The 25,763-nt window shown below is 35.9% G+C and overlaps 1 protein-coding gene across 1 annotated transcript; it reads left to right on the top strand.

Annotated features, from left to right (window-relative positions):
* Positions 1-1,313: 1,313 nt before the first annotated feature.
* On the top strand, positions 1,314-24,319 carry LOC145324434 (uncharacterized). The gene is made up of 9 exons (XM_080167021.1): positions 1,314-1,392; positions 2,860-2,964; positions 12,100-12,194; positions 12,625-12,700; positions 14,665-14,749; positions 15,180-15,293; positions 15,856-15,920; positions 23,025-23,137; positions 24,194-24,319. The coding sequence occupies exons 2-9, from the start codon at positions 2,880-2,882 to the stop codon at positions 24,317-24,319; spliced, it is 759 nt and encodes a 252-aa protein (XP_080023147.1). The 5' UTR covers positions 1,314-1,392; positions 2,860-2,879.
* Positions 24,320-25,763: the final 1,444 nt, after the last annotated feature.

Here is a 25,763-nt window from a genome sequence, read left to right as displayed (position 1 = left end):
TCTGAAATCAAAATAGATTTTACTTTAAGGTATGAAATCAATACCACCATTTCAAATCAAAATTATTCGTTACGTCACGCCGTACAGGCATACGGACAAACCATGCATAAAGAAAACCATTGATTTATAAAAGTTAGCGAGGCAAACTGATTTTGCATTAAGTGGTGACCACATTGTAAAATGGTTCATTTGAAACCAGAGTGGTATACTTGGATAATTTACTCCATCAGAGGTGGATTCTTAAAAAAATTTGCCCCACTAATCGCTTAGATAGATTACCAACTAATTGCTTTCAATAATGGATCTAACCTTAACCTATTGTAAAATTAAATTTTAATAAAATGTTATAGAGTGGCTTCGTACTTTGATAGAGGGATAAACAAGTGTCATAAGTTAAAGGCTAGAAAATCTCAATTTCCCTTCAAGTTGCTATTGAACCTTCCCCCTCCCTCTCCCTTTCCATTATTAAAATGAATTTATAAGTTTAATTTTAATAATGAATAATTTAGATGATAGATCCCAGCTTCTAGCAGTAATTTTTTATTTTGTCCTTAGTCTAAAAAATTTTAAAAATAGAAAAAAATTAACAATATTTCATCCATTACAATTATCATTAATACAATAAACATAAGTTAGGTGCTGGATTGGGGCACCCGCATGGGCTAGAAGAAAGTTTCTTTTTCTAAGTAAGGTGGGTTGTTGATGGTACACAAATGTAGATCTTAAAATTTTTGCAAACCAATCAAATACCATTTAAATTGATAACACTGTTAGTTTTACCATGCTCTGATTAACTTTATAGAATTTTTATTGTTTTAGCAAAACCAATCACTTTTCATGAAAAAATATTCCTTTTTTTTCAGTTTAATCTAGATGTATCAAGTAATTGTTTTATCTGTTTTTTTTGTGTTATTAAGAACTTTTTTTTGTTCATAGACGCTATGATTTCTTTTCAATCAAAGCTTTTGCAAATTTTACTCAACTGCTATTTGAGAGAAACAGCTAATTCTTTTTTGAATATTCCTCTGACCAATAAACATATAAAAAAAATGTAATTTACTCATCTGCTATTGAAGATGGACGGCTTAGATATTTCCATTTCTCTAACCGTTTAGCATCAACTCTATAACTCCCTATAGCCATCTATTTATTCTGAATTCTAACAAGGAAACTTTAATTTCTGTGTGGAATAGTATGATGTATGAAAACTTAGACTACTAAATACTGATGTTAAAAAGATGGTTCATCTTTTAAAGAAAGAGTGGCTTATTAGATTAAAACTATAGAGCTATGTATAAAGAAAGATTCACAATGATTATTTTGATTTCAGAAAATAATGTGATTATGCTTGGTAGATTTTTAGACATGTAGCTGAAATTAATCTTATATTAGGTAAGTTTTATTATTCATATGGGTTATATTAAAGCTTAGCTGTTCTTACTGTTTTACTAGAGTAGAATCTTGCAAATGTAATTTACATTTCTATTGCCTCCTCCCTCCCTGGTGCAACACATAATTTGATTCTTTAACACCAAATATGAAAACATTTAGCTAGACTAAAAGAAGGTGTATCAACTTTTTTTTATTGCTAGCCGGTTCTTTTAGTAAGTAGTAGATGTAAAATTTTTCATAGAATTCAGATATGCAATCGGTTTTTTTGTAGACCTCTTATTTTTTAAGTAATTTAAGTTTTTTTAAAAAATAATTAAGTCGGTTTTAAGGTACTAAAACGCAACAAAATAAAAGAAGAAAATGGCCAGTAAGAACAAAAATAGTAAGATCTTTAATTTGACACCTTACTTTTAAAATTCTGTTGAGTAATTATTGAAAAAATCTATTTTTTTAACCTCTGTTTAATAAAAACTTTAGACCTAAATATTTTCTCAAACAGACATAAAAAACATGGGTTCATATATACCTTTAGAATCAGAAAAATATTACGAATCCATTGTAAGCAAAATTGAAAAAAAGTAAAAAAATATAAAAATGGCCAATTGTATTTTTTGTTCTGGCAACACTATCATCTTCCCTTTTTTACCCCCTCTTTACCCCCTCTATACCCCCTTCCCATTTTTATACCCAATTCAAAAGTTAAGACGTTGCCTGTACAATATAATATGATATTTTCATATAATTCCTTTTATTGTAGTTTATATACTATATTGTAAACTTTTTTTTCAATTTTGCTTACAATGGATTCGTAATATTTTTCTGATTCTAAAGGTATATATGAACCCATATTTTTTTACTTGTGAAATGATAAAATTGAGTTCAAAGTTTTTATTCTCGTGGGTTTAAAAAAATCGATTTTTTCAATAATTACCTGACAGAATTGAAAAAGTAAGGTGTCAAATTAAAGATCTTACTATTTTTGTTCATAATGGCCATTTTCTTTCTTTTTTTTGTTGCATTTTAGTACCTTAAAATCGACTTAATTTTTCTTTTTAAACTTAAATTACTTAAAAAATAAGAGGTCTACAAAAAAACCGATTGCATATCTGAATTCTATGAAAAATTTTACATCTACTACTTACTAAAAGGACCGGCTAGCTATAAAAAAAAAGTTGATACAACTTCTTTACAAATATTACTCTAATCAAAATTACATTAAACCATTTTTTTTTTCAAATGCAATTGTAATTTTGTATTATTATTTCTACCGTGAGTTAATTTTAGGAAATCAAAACTATTTATTTTAATGCATTTTTAAAGATGTATTAAAGTAATTTGACATCATTTCAGTATAATTTAAATTGTAACAAAACACTCCATTTAAATAGAAGATACAGCTTTTTAAATAGGAATAAATGGTAAAGAGAAACTGAATATAAACTAAGAAATAAGGTTAAAATATTTTAGGTTTGTTACCATCTACGAAAATGGCTTGGAAGCTGCTAATTTTAGCCGCTTCTTTAGCGGCTTTTTCAACCGCATCAGCTGCTGATATTCTAGATGACAGTCTAGGTAAGATATTGTTCGAATCCAATTAATTTTCGCTGGATCATAATCTGTTCTTAGCCATCCTGTATAATCCTGTATATTTTTATAGTTTAATTCCTACGAAAAATGTAATAAAAATGATAAAATTAATTCCAAGTTTGTAATCAAAATTTTCTTTTGCTTCAAAATTATGAAATGGCATTCAATTTTATCAGATTTTTTAATAGTGAAAGTAAAATAGTTGGACTGATAGATGGACAGACTTGTCCCTGTTATAAAGAAGCTTCACTAATTAAAATGCATAATTTATTGACAGTACATAACAAACAATGGTATAATTATAAATTATAAAATCTAAACAGAAAATTAAAAACTAAACAAGCAAAGAAATAATTAAGATAAAATAATTAATTATTTCACAAATGAATTGAAAAGAATAAAGAAATGTTCAGTAATAATGATGATTCCGCGAGTAAAGTTTTAAATGAACAAGGATGACAACAACCAATATTTACGAAGCATTTGATAAATATTCTAAGTTTTGTACTAATAACACAATCAGTGAAAAATAAACTGAGGAGGTTTTCCTCATAGTGACTAGTCGAGCACAAACAAAAATCTACCTCCTATATTTTAGAATAAATTTAAAGCAAGGACGTAGTTTTTGTGTCATTGTGTTTTATTTTTGGTCACGTTATTAAGAAAAAACCCCCGCCCCCCGTACTTCTAATTTATTTTTAAAATAATTTGGAGGGGGTGGGTTCTATGCTCGCTAGACACTGTGAGGGAAAGCACCAGATCTGACTTTACCTCGATGAATGTACATAAAGTACGAAAATGTACTTCGTAGATATGACCTTTTTAAAGAGCTGCTTTGCAACATAGATGGTAGCAAATCAAGAGAACCAACTATATCTTGAAGGTTTTCATTGTAGAAAAGCCGCGCTTTTACTAAGCTTGAACTTAGCCTTGATCAATGAACCTCGACTTATATTTATTAATGTTCATCATATATATATTTAAGATATATAAGTTATAAGCTTAACTAATTATTTATATTATTTTTTGTTAAATAATTTAACTTAAAATCATTAGCTGCTTAATTATAATGTTATTAGAGAATCTATATTATCATAGTGCTAAAAACTTCGTTTAATTTTATTGTATTCTAAAAATATAAAAACATATAATTATAGAATATTTCTAAAAGAAGGTGTATCAACTTTTTTTTTATAGCTAGCCGGTTCTTTTAGTAAGTAGTAGATGTAAAATTTTTCATAGAATTCAGATATGAAATCGGTTTTTTTGTAGACCTCTTATTTTTTAAGTAATTTAAGTTTTAAAAAAAAAATTAAGTCGATTTTAAGGTACTAAAATGCAACAAAAAAAAGAAAGAAAATGGCCATTATGAACAAAAATAGTAAGATCTTTAATTTGACACCTTACTTTTTCAATTCTGTCAGGTAATTATTGAAAAAATCGATTTTTTTAAACCCACGAGAATAAAAACTTTGAACTTAATTTTATTATTTCACAGATAAAAAAATATGGGTTCATATATACCTTTAGAATCAGAAAAATATTACGAATTCATTGTAAGCAAAATTGAAAAAAAAAGTTTACAATATAGTATATAAACTACAATAAAAGGAATTATATGAAAATATCATATTATATTGTACAGGCAACGTCTTAATTCTTGAATTGAGTATAAAAATGGGAAGGGGGTAAAGAGGGGGTAAAGAGGGGGTAAAAAAGGGAAGACGATAGTGTTGCCTGAACAAAAAATACAATTGGCCATTTGTTTAATTTTTTATTTTTTTACTTTTTTTCAATTTTGCTTACAATGGATTCGTAATATTTTTCTGATTCTAAAGGTATATATGAACCCATGTTTTTTTATGTCTGTTTGAGAAAATATTTAGGTCTAAAGTTTTTATTAACCGAGGTTAAAAAAATAGATTTTTTCAATAATTACTCAACAGAATTTTAAAAGTAAGGTGTCAAATTAAAGATCTTACTATTTTTGTTCTTACTGGCCATTTTCTTCTTTTATTTTGTTGCGTTTTAGTACCTTAAAACCGACTTAATTATTTTTTTAAAAAACTTAAATTACTTAAAAAATAAGAGGTCTACAAAAAAATCGATTGCATATCTGAATTCTATGAAAAATTTTACATCTACTACTTACTAAAAGAACTGGCTAGCTATAAAAAAAAAAGTTGATACACCTTCTTTTAGAAAAAGTATACTTTTTTCTAACAATAGTAGTCTAAATGTGGTAAAAGTCAAAATTACAAAGAAAATTAGAAATATTTCTTCTTCAAATTGATTTAATTTGTTGTTTTTGCATAATTGAGGCTATAAATCTTGATAAACTATTTTAAACAGCGCAAATATGCTGTATGCTAAAGTACTAAGGTGTGCATTAGGGAGAGTTCATTAGGATTAAAATAACCAGGGATCGGAAGCCTCACGTAAGCCGCGTGTAAGCCTCAGTGAAATCGTCATTTTATCACTATAAAATTCAGCTGTATGTATAAAACGGCTCTTTAGCAGACAATCCTTCTTTCTAAAAATTTTTTTTTCTGCTCACAAGCAGGTTTAAAACTGAGGCTTATGCGCGGCTTACGTGAGGCTTCCGATCCCTGAAAATAACTGAGCTGAAGTTATAAATCAATATTAATATCAATAAAAATTATTACTAAAAATTAACTGTAAAATTGATTCTTATTTGCAAAACTCATTTACACCTAATTGGTTACAGCCAATAATTTTTATTGATATTAATATTGATTTATAACTTCAGCTCAGTTATTTTAATCCTAATGAACTCTCCCTAATCTTAATAAGCTAAGCCTTGGAGCAAAATTGCTACAAGCAACAATTTTATTTTCCTTATTTATATGGTTCCTTCTTTTTATTTGCTTTTGGTTATTTATACCAACAAAATTTTATAATTTATGTAAATTATAAGAAAAATTTTGTAAATATGTAGCGAAGCGAACATACACAAAAGAGCATTATTTCTTTTTTTCATTGTTTTAGTAATCAAATCCTATAATGATGATATAATATAAAGTAATGCGGCATTTTGTCTGAAGCTTTACAAAACAGTTTGGGTTCACACAGGTCTAGTGATGGTTTATTTTATTTTCAAATTTAAGACTTATTTTCTTAGCTCCTCGGATACATTACCCCAAGTATGCTAGGGGCGTTTCCGCTAGTATATGGAAATATGAGAAGTATAGATGCCTTATAATTGTATAAATAATTTATATGATTCTTAAATTTGTATAATCAACAAAAATATTTACATTTTTTAAATATCTGTGACAAAAAATAGTTTTATTTATAACTGATAATTTACATATTTAGTAACCACATTAAACTAGAAATTATGAAATAATCAAATGAATTAGTTATGCAATTGAATTAAAGCCAAACCACTATAATATAAATGTTTTCATTTTTAATCTTTTTTTGTAGAAACTGCAGTTAATGTAACTTTAGTAAACAGTTTACAAATATTCATTTTTGTGTTTTATTTTGACAGAAGCCGCCGATAATTTGGGACGGATAGCTTCTGAAAATAATTTAAGATTTTAAAAAGAAGGCATTTCGCTTGGGCTGCTTCAAAAAAATTTCGGGTCATGTAAAGAAGACGTCAATATGATAGCTAGCCGCTTTGGCTCCAGATAGTCCAAAATTTAGTAGGCAGCTGGGTGTCTTGCTAGAGTGCATCTGCTGAACTGCATAAAATACTATTTAAAGAAACTTTTCTCTAGAAATAACTCCTTATAGCTATCAATGAAGTCTGTTGTAAGACATAAACAGTAATTAGTTCCTATGTATGACTTAATGATATGTTGTCTAAGTTTACATCAAAAACTATTCAAATCAATAAATATAAAATTAATTTGCCTTATTTTTATGATTAGATGTTACATTCAAGCGATTTTTAGTTTTCATTTTTATAAAGTAAAATAAGATGACAAATCCAATTATCAAAACACATAATTATAAGAAAATATTCAAAAAAGTCAGACAGACAAATAGAGTTAATAAAAGAGTAGCTTACAAAATTCGTTTAAAGTTCAAAAGTATATGCGCTTATTTTTACAAAAAAGGTAAAAATATTATATGAGGAATGTTTGAAAAATAGACAAAAATATTTGTCAAACCAAGCCATCATTTTTAACACATTATTTAATATACATTTATGTATTCGTAAAATTCGTAGCCAAGCCGAAGGCCCTTTTTAAATAAAAAGCAGCCGACCTGACATAAACGGGCAGCAGTTGAGACTTTGTCATAATACTCATTTGTTCAAATACGGATTTGCGGAAAGTGTCATGTGTGACGTCATAAAAATAAATCTATTTTTAAGTGGTTCCTTTTCCCACTTCTCCTCTCATCATCCCTCTTTAGGTGTATTTTTTTGACGTCACAAATGACACTTTCCGCATATCCATCAAATACAAGAATTAGCTAAATCAAGACAAAAACTTTGTGTGGTTTTATAAGATCATTTCACATTTGAATTGAAAAGAAAAGAATCTATTAGTGAGTTTAGTGGACCATATAGTTAGTCATACATCTGAGGTGGATTCTTAAAAAAAAATTGCCCCACTATTCGGTTAGTGGGGCAAAATTGTTTTCCAAAAAATCCTCCAAAATCACATTAAAATCTTATGTTAATAACCCTTCTATGATTTTATTTAATTTTTGAAGATTTTTGATGTGATTTTGGAGGATTTTTCTCGAGCACAATTTTGCCCAACTAACCGATTAGTGGGGCAAATTTTTTTTAAGAATTCACCTCTGATACACTTAAATAACATCTTCTTATTTATATTTATACATTACCACGGAATAGTTAGCTATGAATACAAAGTAGAACGATGGCAATGTATGTTAAAAACAAGGATGACAACATCCATAAAAGCGAAGCTCTGAAACAGTAGGGCAAACGAACATTAATACTTGTAGAGTGTCAGAACTGAATAATCAGAATATAAATGTATAAAAGTAGAAACAAAATTGTAAGTAAATTTGTTGAAAAACTACGTAAATACAGGATATTGTTTATTGAAATTTATGTTATTGAAATACTGACATTTTGAGGACTTGATTATAGATAAGCTTCGCTTGTACTTTATTGTACTAGGAATCAATATTTAAAAAATCAGATCAATCGGATAATTTTATCACATAATTATTTGTTGTTAAAAAGTTAAAATGGACGTACGGACATTCAGGTTACGGTTATAGAGTTGCTACACTTTCTAAATCGTACCTAACTACAACAAGAATCACCATCCAAAGTTTGGAAACGATAGGACAAAAATTCTTACCTATTTCAATTAATGAAAAGAGCTATCTGTCTGTGACGTACGGACGGACCAACCCTAATTATAGAAAAGCTTCGTTTTTAATAAGTAATAGTAGGGGACTCCATGCCAACCAATTGGTTGAAATTCAAAGAATTTTTTTTGTTGTCTTGGCTTTTTTCAAAACAAAAAGGTAATGTTAAATACATTATCATAAACCTAATGTAATTTTTGATAGGGAAACAACTGCAATATTATAGAATACCTTCGAATTCACAAGATCGAGTATCTAACTCTCTTGCTGTAAAATTGGCTCTGTGTATTACTGTATTGGAAAGTTTTCTCCATATTTTTACAATTTAATACTGTGATTCATTTCATAATTTTTTTTTTATCTTGATATTGTTGCGCTACTTAAATCTATAGAACAAGAAATATAATATCAAATACAAAAATGGATAGAGCTATTACAAGCCATAGTTGTAGGAATTATAATTTTCATTATTTATAGGTGGACGTACAGTGATAGAGTAGCTGCTCTATTAAAAAATCAAATCAAATAATAATTAGAGAAATAAGGAAAATCAGAATGCATCCTACACTAACATGCAATTTTTTGATAATTTTGTAGAGAGATGCTGCTCTATAATTAAGGACTATCTGTACTTTCTTCTGTCACTAAGATCTCTTTCGAGTTATAAATAAACACAAACAAGAAATTACATACTGTCTCACACTCAGGGATGGATGATAAATTGATTTACATCCCCAATGATGATTAACCCTCCTGTAGATTCAAGTTATTGGTTTTAAAGATTGGTTACTTCTTGCTTGAACTTTCCAATCAAAATTCAATAAAAGTACCCAAAGTTTTTAATTAACTAATATTAAAACTTGTTTATAAAACTTTGAATTCCTTTACAACATTAATATTCTTTAGATGCGCTGCTTTTAAATATATTTGTTCTTGTTGAAATTTATGCTTTTTGAATTTTAGAAATATTACATTCTTAATATTTGTCATTTTAATTAAACTTTGTTCAAGTCATTATTGGTTTATTTAAATGTACTTTTTTGCTTATTTAAAAGTGGCACAAAAAAAATATTATTATCTTAATACTTTTTGGTAGTTGATAATGTGGTATTCGCCACCCGATGCCCCTAATTGTAGGTTAGCTTTGCTTTCAACTTAAGGGCGGTCCTAGTGATCTCCCCTGAGAAGGAGGTGGGGCAATTAACCCCCCCCCCCCCATGTAGTAAAGTATTTATAGTTTGACAACCTTATTGTGTGTATTCTTATTTATCTTACCATTCCCCACCCCTTTCAGGGAGGGGGATAACTTTTGCCAATTATTGTTGTTGTACATATATATTTAACCTCTGACTTTGATTATTAATTATCCCAATCCATGTATCTATCATTTTGTTGTATTATAGTTAGTACTTTGTGAACCTTCAATAAATCCACATCTTAACTGATATTCTAGTTGTTGTTGGTGAAACATAGAGAAGCACAGCTCCTCTATAACAATGCTTGTCCACATCTGTTTACACCGCCGTAATAACCGAACTCAGTAACGGCTGATAACTGCGGCCGCTACTACAATAACAATAAGTCTTTATCAGGCAAATCATAAGTTTAATTTACACATATGGGGTTCAGAGTTTTACATATAATTTTCCAAAATATAAATCAAAAAGAGGTTTTCAGTACCAAATATCAATTCAAGTATTCTAGTAATTGTACTTTATACTCTCGTACATTCTCGGACTACTGGGTATCTATTACTTTTTTATTAAACTTTGAGGCAATTTTAACAATCAGGAACAATATTCCATCTTTTTAACAAAATTTAGATGTAAGACTAACTAACCTAACGTATATATTCTAATTACAGAATAGCTAAGAGAAATATGTACACTGCAACCATATTTTGTGTAAAAATATCACATTGCAGACAGTCAATAGCACCATGCAATTTAACACTTTTTCTCAATACAAAATTATTACTTTTGCTTTTTTATCTCAAAAACTTTGAAATAACAAGTAGATGGACATTGGACAACCTCTTCCAGTCCTTAAAGTTGTATTATTCATTGTTAATAAAAAAAATTGCAATGGTTAGGTTTAATAAGGCTTGCAATAATAGAGCCTCAGCAGTTTAAAAAAAAAATTTTTAAATCACCATGGAGAGGTTGACTAGTGGTCTAATGGCTGATTTATGTGATTCTACCCCAAATTATTAGTTATGTTAAAGGTTTTTTGTTGCATATATATATGGTTTTAACATTTGTTTTGTAGGGTGTGCTTTAGCTTCCGCCAAAGTGTACTAACTTCAAAATGTTTCCTAAACCAAAACCAACAATAGGTTTTTTTTTTAATGGCGAGAGGACAGTTTTGTCTATAGTAATAATTTAAGCAGCTGATATCTTTTTGACCATATGAAAAATATTTTAAAGGGGATGTGATAATTTACCATTCTGTAATCATCTATAAAAGGTGATTAATATTCCGCATAATTTCTCTCACAGGCATAAATTTTCTGTAACTTAATTGTAAATATTTACTCCGGAATATTTAAAGATGTAAAATTAAAATCAGAAGTATTTATATAGAGTATCTATATGTAAAAAAATGTTAGTCTAAAAGTCCTAACTGATAATGGTTATAAGTTACTACATAATGTGGTTCAAACCTGATCCCGACACCTTTTTAACAACAAGTAGTCATGTAGCATGTAAAGCTGGGATTTTTTCATGATATAATAATTTATAATTTTGATGATATTTTGTATCTTAAAGTAAAACAGTAACAATGCATATCTGTGTCCCTGCATAACATATTGTTTAAGAAGCATGCAATACATAATCACTTATTTCAAGGTGCCACTTTTTTATGTAACTGTTTGTTTATCAATATTACTGCTATTAAAATATGTATGAACCATTCTAATGTTCAAAATATAAAGCTAGAAAAAAAATTTAAGAATTACTTCATGTCTTTTTGTTAGCTTTAAAATGTTATCTGTACTATTATTATTATAACAGAATGGGAATGTGTTTCTAAATGTCGTTATCTAGGTGAATTTAAATTGAGCAGGCATTATAATTTCAACTTTTTAATAGGACTAGACAACCTTTTGGATGTTTATCAAATTTGGTTCGTTCACAGAATACTGAAAATCTACCTAATTTTTCAGTTTTAAGTAAATTAAAACGTGTATGTGTTGCTTTTATCTAATTTGACACTGTCCCCGCAGGACCCTCCTTAACCGTATTACTGTTTTTTTACCAAAAGCTTAAAAATGGTTAAGTTATCAGGTCCTTAAAAGTTGATATACCTCATTTATTCTAACTGAAGATTCCTTTGCACTGAAATTTATGACAAATTCAAGAGATCAGATGTTATAATCATATTTATCTTATTTTAGCTGAAGAATCCTCTATAGCTGAAGTACTGGCAAAAATATCAGATCTTGACAATATAGCTAACTTATCAGCTGTTATAATCATATTTTATATTATTTTAGCTGAAGAATCCTCTATAGCTGAAATACTTGCAAAACTATCAGATCCTGACAATATAGCTGACTTATCAGCTGTTATAATCATATTTTATCTTATTTTAGCTGAAGAATCCTCTATAGCTGAAATCCTGGCCAAGTTATCAGACCCTGACAATATAGCTGACTTATCAGCTGTTATAATCATATTTTATCTTATTTTAGCTGAAGAATCCTCTATAGCTGAAATCCTGGCCAAGTTATCAGACCCTGACAATATAGCTGACTTATCAGCTGTTATAATCATATTTATCTTATTTTAGCTGAAGAATCCTCTATAGCTGAAATACTTGCCAAACTATCAGATCCTGACAATATAGCTGACCTATCAGCAGAACTACTATCCTCCAATACACAGGTACAATACAATTATAATTCAAATTTCACACATTAAGGAGGATATTATTGTCCGATCCTGTCCTTTCCAAATTTCTGAGACAACCAAGAGGTATATGTAAAGACAAGTCTTTGTTCTCTGTTTAAAATAGTCCTAGGTTGTTTCTTGAAACCTCTTAAAGTAGAAAAATCTGTCTCTTAAGAAGTACAAACAAAATATCGAAAATAATAATCACAGCTACTTTTTAAAATCTTTGAGCTCTAAAATGAACTGGACCGTTTCGTTTTTCATATATTTTTGTACAGGTTTCTTTTATTTAATTTCAAAAACGAAAATTGTATAGCTTGGTGAAAAATTAAAAAAATGGAATGCAATCTTTAGATTTTTCCCTTGTTATTGGCGTCCCTAACATTTTAATTTTAAGTTATTTCTTTTCTGTCTTTTTTTTAAGTTGGAGACACTAGATTCCTCAGTAACAGATCAGTCTGGAGAAGATACAAGGCTCAGAGCTGAATTATTAGCTTTAGGTAAGTTTACATTTTAAAGTTGTTTTAAATATTGTATGGCCTTTTTTCATAGAGGCATAGAGTAACTAGGCTCTTTATTCAATAGTTGAGAGAGTGGAAAAAGCCTAAAGTCATAACAAGAATTAAATAGCCCAAAATTATCCAAAGTCCTGTATTAAGCATTCCTAAAATGGATTACTAAATCAGTTTAGTTTTAGTGATTAGCAAGATCTCAGCGCTCAAAAAACAAACCTTTAGATTTACTTTACATATTTAAATAAGCAGTTTTTTTTATTCATTAATTAGAAGGGTGTACTTTTTTTACATGATAACTAAAGTTTTTTAGTTCAATATCTACACTACAAATGTGCTTTTTAAGCTAGTTGCATATGTAAAAACTATTTATTTACATCATTTTTAAACTAAATTTTATCTTTTGATTTTACATCAAGTTATTGTGTGATAGTATTGGATTGTTATATTTAAAACTGTATTATGTAATTAATTATTCAATTTCCTTTATTTTACATCCAATTTATGATCACTTTTTTATGAGTTAAATCATTAAAACAAATACATTTCATTATTGATTAATGAATAAAGCATGAAGGATTGTAATTGGCATTTGTCAGGGGATTTAGGATGTGGTTTATTTAAAAATATTTACGATGCCTGTCAGTTTCTCATTTGTCTCTCAAATTCTTGATTCTATTGGGTTCGACTGGTGAGTATGTATATGTGCCTACAATATTTGATATCAAACCCTTTAAAAATGGCTAAATGCGAAGGAACTAGTATGTTACATTTTGTCTGCATGTACAATAAATAGTTTTATCTGTTATCCTATTGAATAAAATTCAGTAAGGTTATTTATTGTCTTAAGATTTCAGCAACTTCTTAAGATTGACTTTTCCCTATTAGGGGAGGTACACATAGGCCTCAGGTTGGTTTTATGCCATTAATTTTTATAGTTAAGTCTTGGGATGGATTTAGGCTACTTTTCAGTCCCTCTCTGCATCTAGATTAGAGCCGCTAGATAATAGGACGAAGCCGCTAGTAGTTGAAAATTGTCATAAATTTCTTTGTTATTATTATAACTTAACCTTACTATTATTTTCATTTCGAAAATTTGTATTATCTTTATTTTATTACAAAATTTTCTTTTAAAAAAATAATATACATATTCCTTTTTCCCTAAGACAGTTGTTGAACAAAGTAATCTGATTTTAAAATCACTTGCAAAAAAGTGTAGACAATTTTTATGCTCCAACGAAATGCTGTCTGTCGGCAAAAAGTGCAAATTAATTTAACAAGGATGACAACATTCCCAAAAATGCTTTCATCCGTCACTTTAACTGTCCGTCTATATTTCCTAGCTGTAGCCAATCTTTCTTGTTTATTGGCGCATTTCAAACATAAAGAAAAATACAATTCTTAGATTAGCTATAAATTATGAAAATATCTACCAAAAAAGCTATGATCATCTTTTTTCAAGTAGATTTTAGAGTAGCTATGCCACTAAAAATCATTAACACTAAAAATCTACAGTAATAATTCATACATTTGATTTTCGTGGCATTGATGTGTAGAAATTATTTTTGTTCTTAATATTAATTTTCTTAATCATTTTATTTAATTATTATTTCAAATGAAAGGTCATGAAGTTAAATAAAATAGTAGCTAATTTGGCATCAACAAAAAGTTGTATACAGGGAGATGGCTATGACCAAAAAGATAAGATTTCTCCTCAATATTTTACTACTTCCAAAAGCAGAATCTAACAGCTGAAAGAATGAGTATATTAAATTTTTAAACCGTTTGGATTGTTTAAAAAGAGGGATTGTCATTTTTAGGCCAGGTTTATAGACTACCAGCTGAATTTTAAAATTGCAAATGATTGATTTCCCTGAGGCTTACAGGCGGCTGACGCACGGCTGCCGAGCCCTGATAAAAATAATAAAACTCATAAATTGCATTTATTTCAGGTTATGTTCCAGGAAGCACAACAGAAAGATTGAAGATATCGGAGGGATTAGATGAGTTAGACAAACTTATTCTAAGGGGACAAAGGTAAAAAAGTCTATATGAGTTTTTAAACGGCTATGTGTAAGGTTTTTAACAGCTCTCTCAAAGAGGCTTCTTAAGCATAGAAGCCCCCCTCCCCTTTCAAAATAGATTTTTAAAAAGGATAATAATAATAACGTAGAATTTTTTTTGGTTTGTCTTTAGGTCTGGTTAGGTTAGGCTATATTGGCTAATAAATAGCCCCGCAGGATTAGTGCACCGTAGGCATAGGCCAAGTTGAGTAGGGCACCCTCTCAGGGGTTAGACAAAAGATGAAAACTTAAACAACTACCCTCCCTCGTGTCCAATTATTTCAATTTCAAATATTTAATTTTATTGTGTAATATGTACATGATTATGTTGTATTTGTAACTTTAAATCCAATAAAGCATATTCAGTACTGCTTTAAATACTATGCGATTAATAACTATTATAGACTGAGAAGTGAGACTAAGAGTGCAGAATCTGATGAAAAATTAAACAAATTATTGTCAAGAAGACCACAACTTTTGGGACTAACACAAACCAGCAGACAACCTAAAAGACTGCGGTAATTTTATATATTATTTTAAATTCAAACATTTTTAGTTATTCTTATTTAAACAGGGTAGAATGTTTATTTATGTCTGTCTAACTATTAAGTTCTTACAGTGACTGGATCGATCATGAAGTTGATCTTTTGCTTGGAAATCTTCATAGTTGTAAGAATCCTTTTGTCTGAAGTTAAAGATCTCGGAAATTACTGAAAGAGATTGTGTTTTAGGTAAACTTTGTAACTGTCTTTGGGTGGTTTTATGCTATTCTCTTAACCTCTAACACCTTCACCGAGACTTTATGGACGAAGCAACTTGTACTATTATTAAATTGACCCTATAATGTAAAGTAGTAAGAATCCTTTCGCCCGAAGCTAGAGATCTCGGAAATTACTTATTGAAAGAGATTGTGCTTTAGGTAAATGTTGTAACTGTCTTGGAATGGTTTTATGCTATTTTCCTGATTTAAAACACCCAACTCGAGAGGCTAGGGCAAGAAGCAACTGGTACTCGTTAAAGCAAAGCCAATATTCTGTCATGAAACAAACCATTTTTTTAGTTAACTATGTTTTTTTGTAGGGGTAACGGAAAAAGAAAACGTGTAAGAAAAGGACCAAAATCCCAAAGACAAGTTGTTGTTAGAGGTAAAAATAAATCATCTTGGTTGTGTGTATATGTGGTATTCGGCAACCGTGAGCCATGTCTATGGCACCCCTGATCTGGGGTTCGGTGGAGGGTCAATGGCCCTCCCCCGAGTCCTGGGGAAGGGGTCTAGTGACCCCCTCCCTACGCTTAGAATTAATGATTGAATCTGTCATGTTTATTATGGTTAACTGTATTCTTAATTCCCCCCCACCCTTTCCAGGGATGGGGGAATCATTATTGACCAAACTGACCATTGTATATGTATTATTTATGCTTTTATGTTATGATTATTTATTCCTATCCATGTAATTATTGTTTGTTGTATATAGCTTCAGTATCTCTTAACCCTTCAATAAAGTGACAACTGAAAATAGATGTTGATCATTATCTAGTGAAAGCTAGAGAAGCGTAGCTTCTCTATAGTAAGGTGTCCACGTCTGTCACACTGCCGTAATCTAATTGAACTCCGGTGTCTGCCATTTATCCTCGGCGGATACCACAACTTTGGTGACAGCTGTGTGAGATTACGGCGAACCACAAGTGTAGAGCAGACGCGCATCTGAGGCTAAGGTACTCCCAGCAGTGAATCTGGCAAAACTGACGCAAGCAACCTGAATTACCCACCCTGGACAGCAAAGTTTAACTCTGCATCCGGCAGTTGTGGAAGCGAGACAGCGAAATCTGACGAATAACCGCGAGCAGCGCTGATATCTAACGGAGAATTGAGCGCCAAAAGGGCTGAAACAGGCCTGCGGACCGGCTGAAACAAGCCAAATAAGTGTAAACGGCTGGAAATAGGCCAACTTTACTGCAAGAAATAGCAGGATCCGAACCAGTGGCGCTAGCAGGACGGGACATTCCCTGCCGCCATCAGCCGGATTTGGATCAGCGGCGCTAGCAGGACGGGACATTCCCTGCCGCCGATAGGCTGAAACATGCCACATAGCTGCAAGCTGCGAGCTAACATACGAGTGTAGTGCACCAGAACAGAGAAAAACTACGTCAACCCCGAGTATCCTGAGAAGCTACAACGCAGCCACCCATCTAGAAAACAGATATTATATCACATTTGCAGGGATTACCACCCTAGTGTGATGGCCAAACAATAGATTTATGAGCAAAGCTTGGCAAACAAATTGTTGTGTTGTGATAAATCTAAGAATAGAACAGGCTTGGATTACTGTGTATTGTGATAACAGCTAAAAATAGAACAGAGTTGGTAAACAAATCTGTTATGCAATTGTGATAAGGACAAAAATAGAAGCTAGATGTAATATAATCAAAACAATCTCAAGCCCACAGCACAACAACAATACACCCCTTATTCCAAGGGAAAGGGAGGGGCCCCTCTCCATTGAAGGCAAATACAATCAGGGTGATATAATAGATAAGCCTAAGATTAAGAAGAAAAGGCCCTATTACACCAGCACACAGTTACCCCCCTCCCTCACAGGGGGAACGGACGGAGTTACCCCCGTCCCCTCACGCGCTCCCCCCCTTCCTACCCACACTAGACTAAGTCCGTCTGTAGTGTGGAGCTAGCGATCGGATACACAGAGCGCCATTCACGGGTAGCGCAACAGAGTGCGGAAAATATCATAAATCCAACGGACGAAGCGGACCAATGAGAGAGCGAGTTGAGGGGTGAGAGCGCGTTTTCCCCGTGTGCGCGGATTTGACGGCGCGAACGCGCGTTACAAGGACAGGAGATTCCACGCACACACACACACACACACTCACACCAGAGCGGAGCTACTCCATAGCATTTAACAGGGGTATTTTTAGCAAATAAAGAATTGCAAGTTTCTTTCCTTCTAGCTCTAGTGTGATAAGGGAAAACCCAATCAGTTCCTGACAGCAGTTCAGACCCTCAACATCTATCTACCTCTACCAGCCTACCCTACAACCTCAACACCTAACTAGTGATAAGTACAGCTAAGTTATATCTTTGTAACTAAACTCCCAACCTAGTGATACAAACAGTGTTGGCTGTTAGGCTAGGAAGCCTCAAGTGACAAACCATTCAATTTTAGTACTGTATAACTTTGTGCCCGCCGTTTCACCGTTGACCCAATGGACCAGCATCAAGCCCCAGGAGGTGACCAAGCCCCAGGATGGCTCCAAGATGACCCTCAGCCGGCCCCAGCCGAGTACCGCAAGCTGATGCTGAGCAATCTGCCGGAGTTTAGAGGGCCGCCCAAGCAATCCTGGTCGGCACATATCCGCAGACTTGAGATGTCATGGGCGGCTTACCGCGTACCACCTCATGATTCCCTCAACCGCCGCAACGCCCTACTACTGTCACTGGTAGGGCAAGCGGCGGAAATGGCGTCCCATCTGTTTGGCGAGGCAGGCCAAGCCTTGACCTACGAACAGGTCAAGACCGAGTGTGAGTTGCTATTTCGCCCTGCTTTTGAATCCCAAACGCTTAAACAAGCGTTTAGGGATTACAAGCAACACTCGACAGAACCTATACAAGCGTACATATCAACTAAGTGTGCCTTGTATAGGGACGCCTACAACCATGAGGATCTTGAGTTGTTGGTGGACGAATTAAATCGTGGAATTCGTAACGCCAACGTAAAACGCCTCATGATGAACCATGAAATTACGAGTGTACCTGAGTACACTCGTAAGGCCATGTTCACCGTGACCATGGTTACTAAGCAGCTGAAGGAAGGTGTGTGCTTAGTGGACTCGACCGACGGGCTGACTGGATCTGCCTGCATCCAGTTGCCCCAATATGACGAGTCGGAGCCAATGGAGATTGGCTCCTTGGCTCCGGGTCTCCACCAGATGGGGAAGGTCGCTCCAGATGACAAGGTTCCAGGCCGCTGCTACCGCTGCCAGGGGAGAGGCCACCGAGCTCGAGACTGCCCAACGCCTGTGGAAGTTAGCCTAGAGGAGAGACGCACCCAGCCACGCCGTGACCGTTCTGCCAAGTGTGAGCGTTGCCACTATGACGGTCACACGGCGGCCGATTGTAGAGCCGACTGGGCCCAGGTAGCCAGCCGCAGGCGCACCGCCGACAAGGGTGCCCCTCCAGGGAAGCCCAGCAGAGTGGCCCATATGGAAGGGAGCGCGCCCCCAGCACCACCACAGCAGGCAGCCGCCCCCAGAGCTGCGGACCGAGCCGATGGGATGCCGCAGTTTGGGACTGTCCCAGCTAGGATCAACGTACTGGGCGGCGCGGCTGAACCCAACCGGGTTGGCCTAGGCTTCAGTCTTAACCATCTGGGGCCAGAGCTGATACAGCCCAACAACATAGCCGAGCCAGAGGTGCTGAGGCCCCAGCCTTTTAGCCTCAACATGATGGAACCTGCCCGACTGAGCCTACCCAGCAAGAGTGGAGGGGCGCTGCCCAGCGTCCCTGAGACGGTGTATGGGGAGGCCCTGGCAGCCGCTGAACGAGAGAGGCAGGAGGTGCTAGCCAGCACCTCTGCATCGATGTATGGGACGCCACCCGGCGTCGCCACCTGGGATGATGGGGGGGTGCTATCCAGCGCCTCCCACCTGGTGCCTGGGGCGACAACCGTCGCCGCCACCGAGATACCTGGATCCTGGAACGAGCCAGCCTCCAACCTGATGTCTGGGGCGACAACCGTCGCCGCCACCGAGAGACCTGAGTCCTGGAACGAGCCAGCGGTCCCAGAGGAAGGGGTGACACCCGTCACCCCCAGTCAGCCAGCGCCACCAGCCTACAGGGAGAGCCCAGCTACATGCCAGCCAGCGCCACCAGCCTGCAGGGAGAGTCCAGCTACATGCCATCCAGAGCCCCCTGCCAGCCAAGGGAACCCAGCTGCTCAACATCAGGATAAGTTGAATTTGTTAAATGTGTTGTATCCAAAATATTCCAAAATATATCCAAAACACCCAGCCTTGCCTGTGCCCCCTGCACCTGAGGCTGGGGAGATTGAAATTTGGGAAAATAAGGACTTGCCTGTGCCACATGCACCTGAGTTCCTAGGGCAGGGGAGGGCAGTGAGTAAGGGCGAGCCTGTGCCACATGCACTTCAGCCCCATGCCACTGGGCATGCCTTGGACAAGGGAAGGGAGCACTTAGGGCTAGGGGAGCCGACACCCAGGCAAGTGCCAGTCGCTTGCCAGTCTGTCATTGGGGAGGGTATCGGGGTGCCTCGGCCGCATACAGATAACGCTCAATGGAAATTTGTGTCTAGCCAGGAGCAGCCCAGCCGTGTCCAGCCCCAAGAAGCAGCCGTGACCAGAGCTGAAGATCCCCAGCCGCGTGTACGAGGAAGATGGTTACCTGGAAGCCTCTCCCATTGGTGGATGGTCCTGTGGGGCCTCCTGCTGGCAGCCGTGTGGCCTACAACCAGCTACGTCCTGGTGGGGTGGGACTGTGCCAACCCCACCCATGTCACATCCTACAATAAAGAAAAGATGTGTGACACGGAGCCCCTACACCAGGAGGTGCCCCTGGGCCATGAAGTACACGTCCTGCAGCAAGTCAAGGTGAGGGAAACCACTGGGTTCAGCTGTCAGCTCACCGTGTCCCAGTGGACATTCAGGTGTGGGGTATGGGGTCACCTCAAGGTGACCTCGGTCCCCACCCTCATGAGGCCAACCAAGATAGACCCAGAAGCGTGCCGAGACCTGGCCAGGAACCGAGTATACCCGTTGCCAGGCAAGACCCAGCCACTGACGTTCCAGCTGAACCACCCCCTGTTCTTCACCATCGACATGGTGGGCGCCCTCGTCAACAGCCCCGAGGGGGTGGGTTGCGAGGGGGAGGACGTCCACTTTGAGGGCCAGCTCTACCGCAACGAATTAGTGCTCCAGGAGCGGCGGCTGCTGGTCAAGGAGGAGGCCTATGTGGTGGAGGATGGACGGGTGGAGTCCCAGTCTGACCACCTGACCCTAGAGTGTCCCCATTCTGAGCTGTCCTGCATCACTGGGGAAGCAACCTACGTGTGGGACCACCTGGGAAGAGATTGCCCCTTGAGGCTGATCCGCAGCCTCCAGCCCAGCCTGGTGAGGGATGCATATCTGGTTGACCATCAGGCCCAGTTTTTCATCAACATGACCAACCCCACCTCGATTGTGAACTGCGACTTCGAGGCCCATGCCACCAACCATCCAGCGTTGTTCGTGGCAGCTGACCCAGCCGCGGCTGCGCTGCCCAGAGTGTCGGCCAGGGATGTTGACGTTCCCCTTCAAGCACAGATCCATGCAGGTTATATTGGGTTTACCCTGGAAACGCGCATGAAAAGCACTGCAGCAGAAGAAGTAGCGGCCAACTGCTGGAAGCTCCAGCAACTAGATCCGGCCCACCCGGTGCGTGTCCAGGGGAGCACGTTCTCGGTACTGAGGGGAGACATCCTGCTGCAGCTGACCTGCCAAAGGCACAAGTATGTTGTCCGCGAACACAAGGAGTGTTGGGACAAAGTGCCAGTAGAGCCCACAGGTTTTGTAGACGCTGTGACACGGGTATACAGTGAGCACGCCACCAAGATTCCCTGCTCCTCCACCTACCCCCTGACTGTGCACGCGGAGGAAGGCTGGATAGAGTTAACCCCTGCTCCCAAGAAGAGGCCACCCCCGCTGGATACGCCTAAGCAGTTGTTGACAGAACCCTTAGATGACTTCAGTTCAGGTGGTTTGTATTCGCAGGCTGAGTTGAACGACTGGCAACAACTGCTGGCGTTCCCAGCATACAAGAGTGCCATGCTGACCGGCCTATCCTATGGCTCCTGCGTTCAGCAAGGCAGCTGTTCGGCCACAGGAGACCATGGGATAGTGTCCTACAACATTGACCGACTGGCGGAGGAAGGAGAGGCAGCCCTGGATGTCTGGGCAGGATTTAGACAAGCCATCCACGAGTGGGGAGATGGCGCAGCCATACTGTGCTTGCTGTTGTTGATCCTCAAACTGCTGGGGGACCTAACCATCATTTCTCTGGCAGCAGCACAGGGAGGAGTCCGGGCAGCCCTGAATGCGATATCACAAGTGTTCCTGTACCATCCAGCTTTATATAGGAAAGCGCTGGCTAGAGCCAGGCTCAACCGTGCCAAGTCCCGGGACTTTTCAGTGGACTGGGATGCCATTCCCATCGGCAGGGAAGCAGCCGAGGAAATGGTGTCTATGAAATCAACTGACAGCGGGCATGACCGCCCAGGTAGGCCAGGACCGCCCTCTGGCAGACCCCGCGGCCCCTCAGGAGGACAGGCCGTTGCTCAGACAATCAACCTGGCAGCCAGTGCCCCAGCCGCTGCCAACAACAACCAGCAGGCCCCACTGCTGACCGTTCCAGCAACAACTGTGCCACCAGCAAACCTGATACCTGCCGGCGCTGACCAACGTATCCAACCCAAGTCAGCCTCTGCCTTCTATCCCACATTGGGAGCCCATCAACCCTAAGAAGATACTCACCACTAGGATTCCATTGAATCATTATCGGTTGTATATATTTTAGCCCTAAGGAGCGGGCCGAAGGCCTCAACCACTGTCGGAAGTCTGGTAGGGAAACCACCTCCCAGCCTTCCGAGGGGAGAGTTGTGGTATTCGGCAACCGTGAGCCATGTCTATGGCACCCCTGATCTGGGGTTCGGTGGAGGGTCAATGGCCCTCCCCCGAGTCCTGGGGAAGGGGTCTAGTGACCCCCTCCCTACGCTTAGAATTAATGATTGAATCTGTCATGTTTATTATGGTTAACTGTATTCTTAATTCCCCCCCACCCTTTCCAGGGATGGGGGAATCATTATTGACCAAACTGACCATTGTATATGTATTATTTATGCTTTTATGTTATGATTATTTATTCCTATCCATGTAATTATTGTTTGTTGTATATAGCTTCAGTATCTCTTAACCCTTCAATAAAGTGACAACTGAAAATAGATGTTGATCATTATCTAGTGAAAGCTAGAGAAGCGTAGCTTCTCTATAGTAAGGTGTCCACGTCTGTCACACTGCCGTAATCTAATTGAACTCCGGTGTCTGCCATTTATCCTCGGCGGATACCACATATACTCAATTAAAGAGAGCATTTGGGAGAAAGTACCGACTTTCCTCCTCATTTATTCCATGTCAAGTACTTCTTAACACTTTTTGTCTGTTGTTATATTAATCAAAAACTTGTTTAGGTCGAGATCCACGTCCTGTAGCCATAGCCCCCAGTGGCGTGGGTGTCGTAGGAACTGTAGCTGGCGTCATTGAAGAGGAAAGTATTTTCAATTCTTTTGTTAGGTTAAGTCAAGTAAAGCAAGGCTAAAGATCCCATTAGGGGCTATATGAACTCAAAGTGAGAAGAAGGGGGGGGGGGGTAGGATTACCTACCTAATTGATTTGTCTTTCATATCATCCTAATGATTAAAAGCTATAAACAATTGAATTTCTTTGGATTTTAATAATATTGACGCTCTTATTATGAGATTGAATCCTATGTGACTAAATAAATATAAACAATAAATAAACGCAGTATTGTGTTCGATTGACCATCTAGTATAATAATACATCTATTATATAACCCATCATAGGATGAAGATTAAGCTATATAAGTTGGAAAGAATTTTAATGTATATAATAGATTTGAAATCTGCATAAAATTTTAAGGATTTTTCTTATAAAATTCGTTTTTTATATAATTCTTTATTTAAAAGCGCAAATACAATTTAAGTTAATTAATTTTGACCAATAGGATAGGTGGATTGAAAACTACCTGAGCTCTAATTGGTTGAATGATGTACGAAACTTAAGCTTCTCAAATCAGAGCGCAGATTGTTTTCAACCCACTAATCACAGATGTCAAAATTAATTAACTTAATTTGTATTTACGCTTTTAGATAAAGAATTATACAAAAAACGATTTTTATAAAAAAAATCCTTAAAATTGTATGCAGAAATCAAATCTATTATATACATGATGAAGATGTAGTGTATGAGTATGAATGTGAATGTGAAGTTTATGATTACCTGGAGTATGATGAATATATAATTAATTATAGGATGAGGATGTAGTGTATGAGTATGAATGTGAAGTTTATGATTACCTGGAGTATGATGAATATATAACTAATTATAGGATAAAGATGTAGTGTATGAGTATGAATGTGAAGTTTATGATTACCTGGAGTATGATGAATATATAATTAATTATAGGATGAGGATGTAGTGTATGAGTATGAATATGAAGTTTATGATTATCTGGAGTATGATGAATATATAACTAATTATAGGATGAAGATGTAGTATATGAGTATGAATATGAAGATTATGATTACCTGGAGTATGATGAATATATAACTAATTATAGGATGAAGATGTTGTGTATGAGTATGAATATGAAGATTATGATTACCTGGAGTATGATGAATATAGAGATTATGAAACAGTTACTCTCAAGGATTGCCAGATTTGTTATCACAAATTTCCTATTTAGGTGCCCTTTTCATTTAGTGTCCAAGCTTATCCATAACTGTTAAGTCAGTCAATCAGCAAATTAATTGGATCTCCCTTTTTGTTACCTATAAAATGCAGAGCAAACTAAGCATTTATACTTAATGATTTGAGCTTGGACGAGATATGTCAGAAATATCTCCTAAAACTATCCAAAGACACTTATATAGCCTTCTTGAAAAGTATAACACATAAGAACTAACAATTTCCAAGATCGTTTGCATTAGACAAAAAACTTACTACTTTCTGATATGTGTGAACATTATAAACTAACTTAATGTATCCATTTAAGTAATATTAATTCTAAATAAAATCTGGCTGGTTGTCTGCAGGACAAGAGACCTGTGTTGCACAAGAAGAAGTTGTACAGCCACACCACTCCTCACACATACCATGCTAAACATACCCCATACACACCCTCACATCATGCTTATAATCATCATAGGTTACAATCTTATACAGCAAGAACGTGATTTTTCATTGATTAAAAATTGATAGATTGTCCCACTTTTTAATAATAAGTGATGTATCAAAGTAGTTTTTTGCTAAGACTAATAGATAAATTTTTTTTAAGCGAAGCTTTTCTATTATTAGGGTCGGTCCGTACGTACGTCACAGAGAGATAGCTCTTTTCGTTAATTTAGGCATGATAGAATTGTTCTATCGATTTCTAACTATGCATGGTGACTCCTATAGTAGTTAGGTATGATTTATAAAGCGTAGCAACTCTATAAGCATCATCAGAATGTCCGTACGTCCAATTTAAACATGTTGATTTTTTACTTTTTTAACAAAAAAATTTTATGTGATCTAATTATCCGTTTAATCTAATTTTTGGTATATTGATTTATGGGACAACAAAGAACAATATTATAAGCGAAGCAACTCTATAATCAAGTCCTAAAAATGTAAGTATGTCCATAAACATTATCCTGTATCAAGCAGTTTTTCAACAAATTTACTGACAATTTTGCTTCGACTCTTATACATTTATATTCTTATTATTTAGTTCTGACACTATACAAGTGTTAATGTCCGTTTGTCCTACCGTTTCAGTGTTTCGCTTTTATGGATGTTGTCATCCTTGTTTTAAGGGGTTTTATCAAATCTTGAATGGTTTGGTTCAAACTAACAGTGTCACAAAGTTTTAATCTAAAAAAGGGGTAATTATGTTTATCATCATAGAGTAAATACACTAATTAATGTATTATCTTGTCCCTGAAGAATATCATTATTGAATTAATAATACTAAGACCTAATATGAATTTGCGCATATAATTTGGTATTTATTGATCTCTTTTGCACAAAAAAGTTTTCAGCTAATAAGATTGTACCTGTGTATTAAAGTAATAATGATTACTACCACAAACCAGCGCCATCAGCTCCCAGCTATGGGGGAGGCTATGCTAAGGAATAAAGAGATGTTT

Source organism: Acartia tonsa, chromosome 7, assembly GCF_053477335.1.
Source record: "Acartia tonsa isolate MP-2025a chromosome 7, ASM5347733v1, whole genome shotgun sequence".
NCBI lineage: Eukaryota > Metazoa > Arthropoda > Copepoda > Calanoida > Acartiidae > Acartia > Acartia tonsa.
This window is presented reverse-complemented; position numbering and strand designations above follow the sequence as displayed.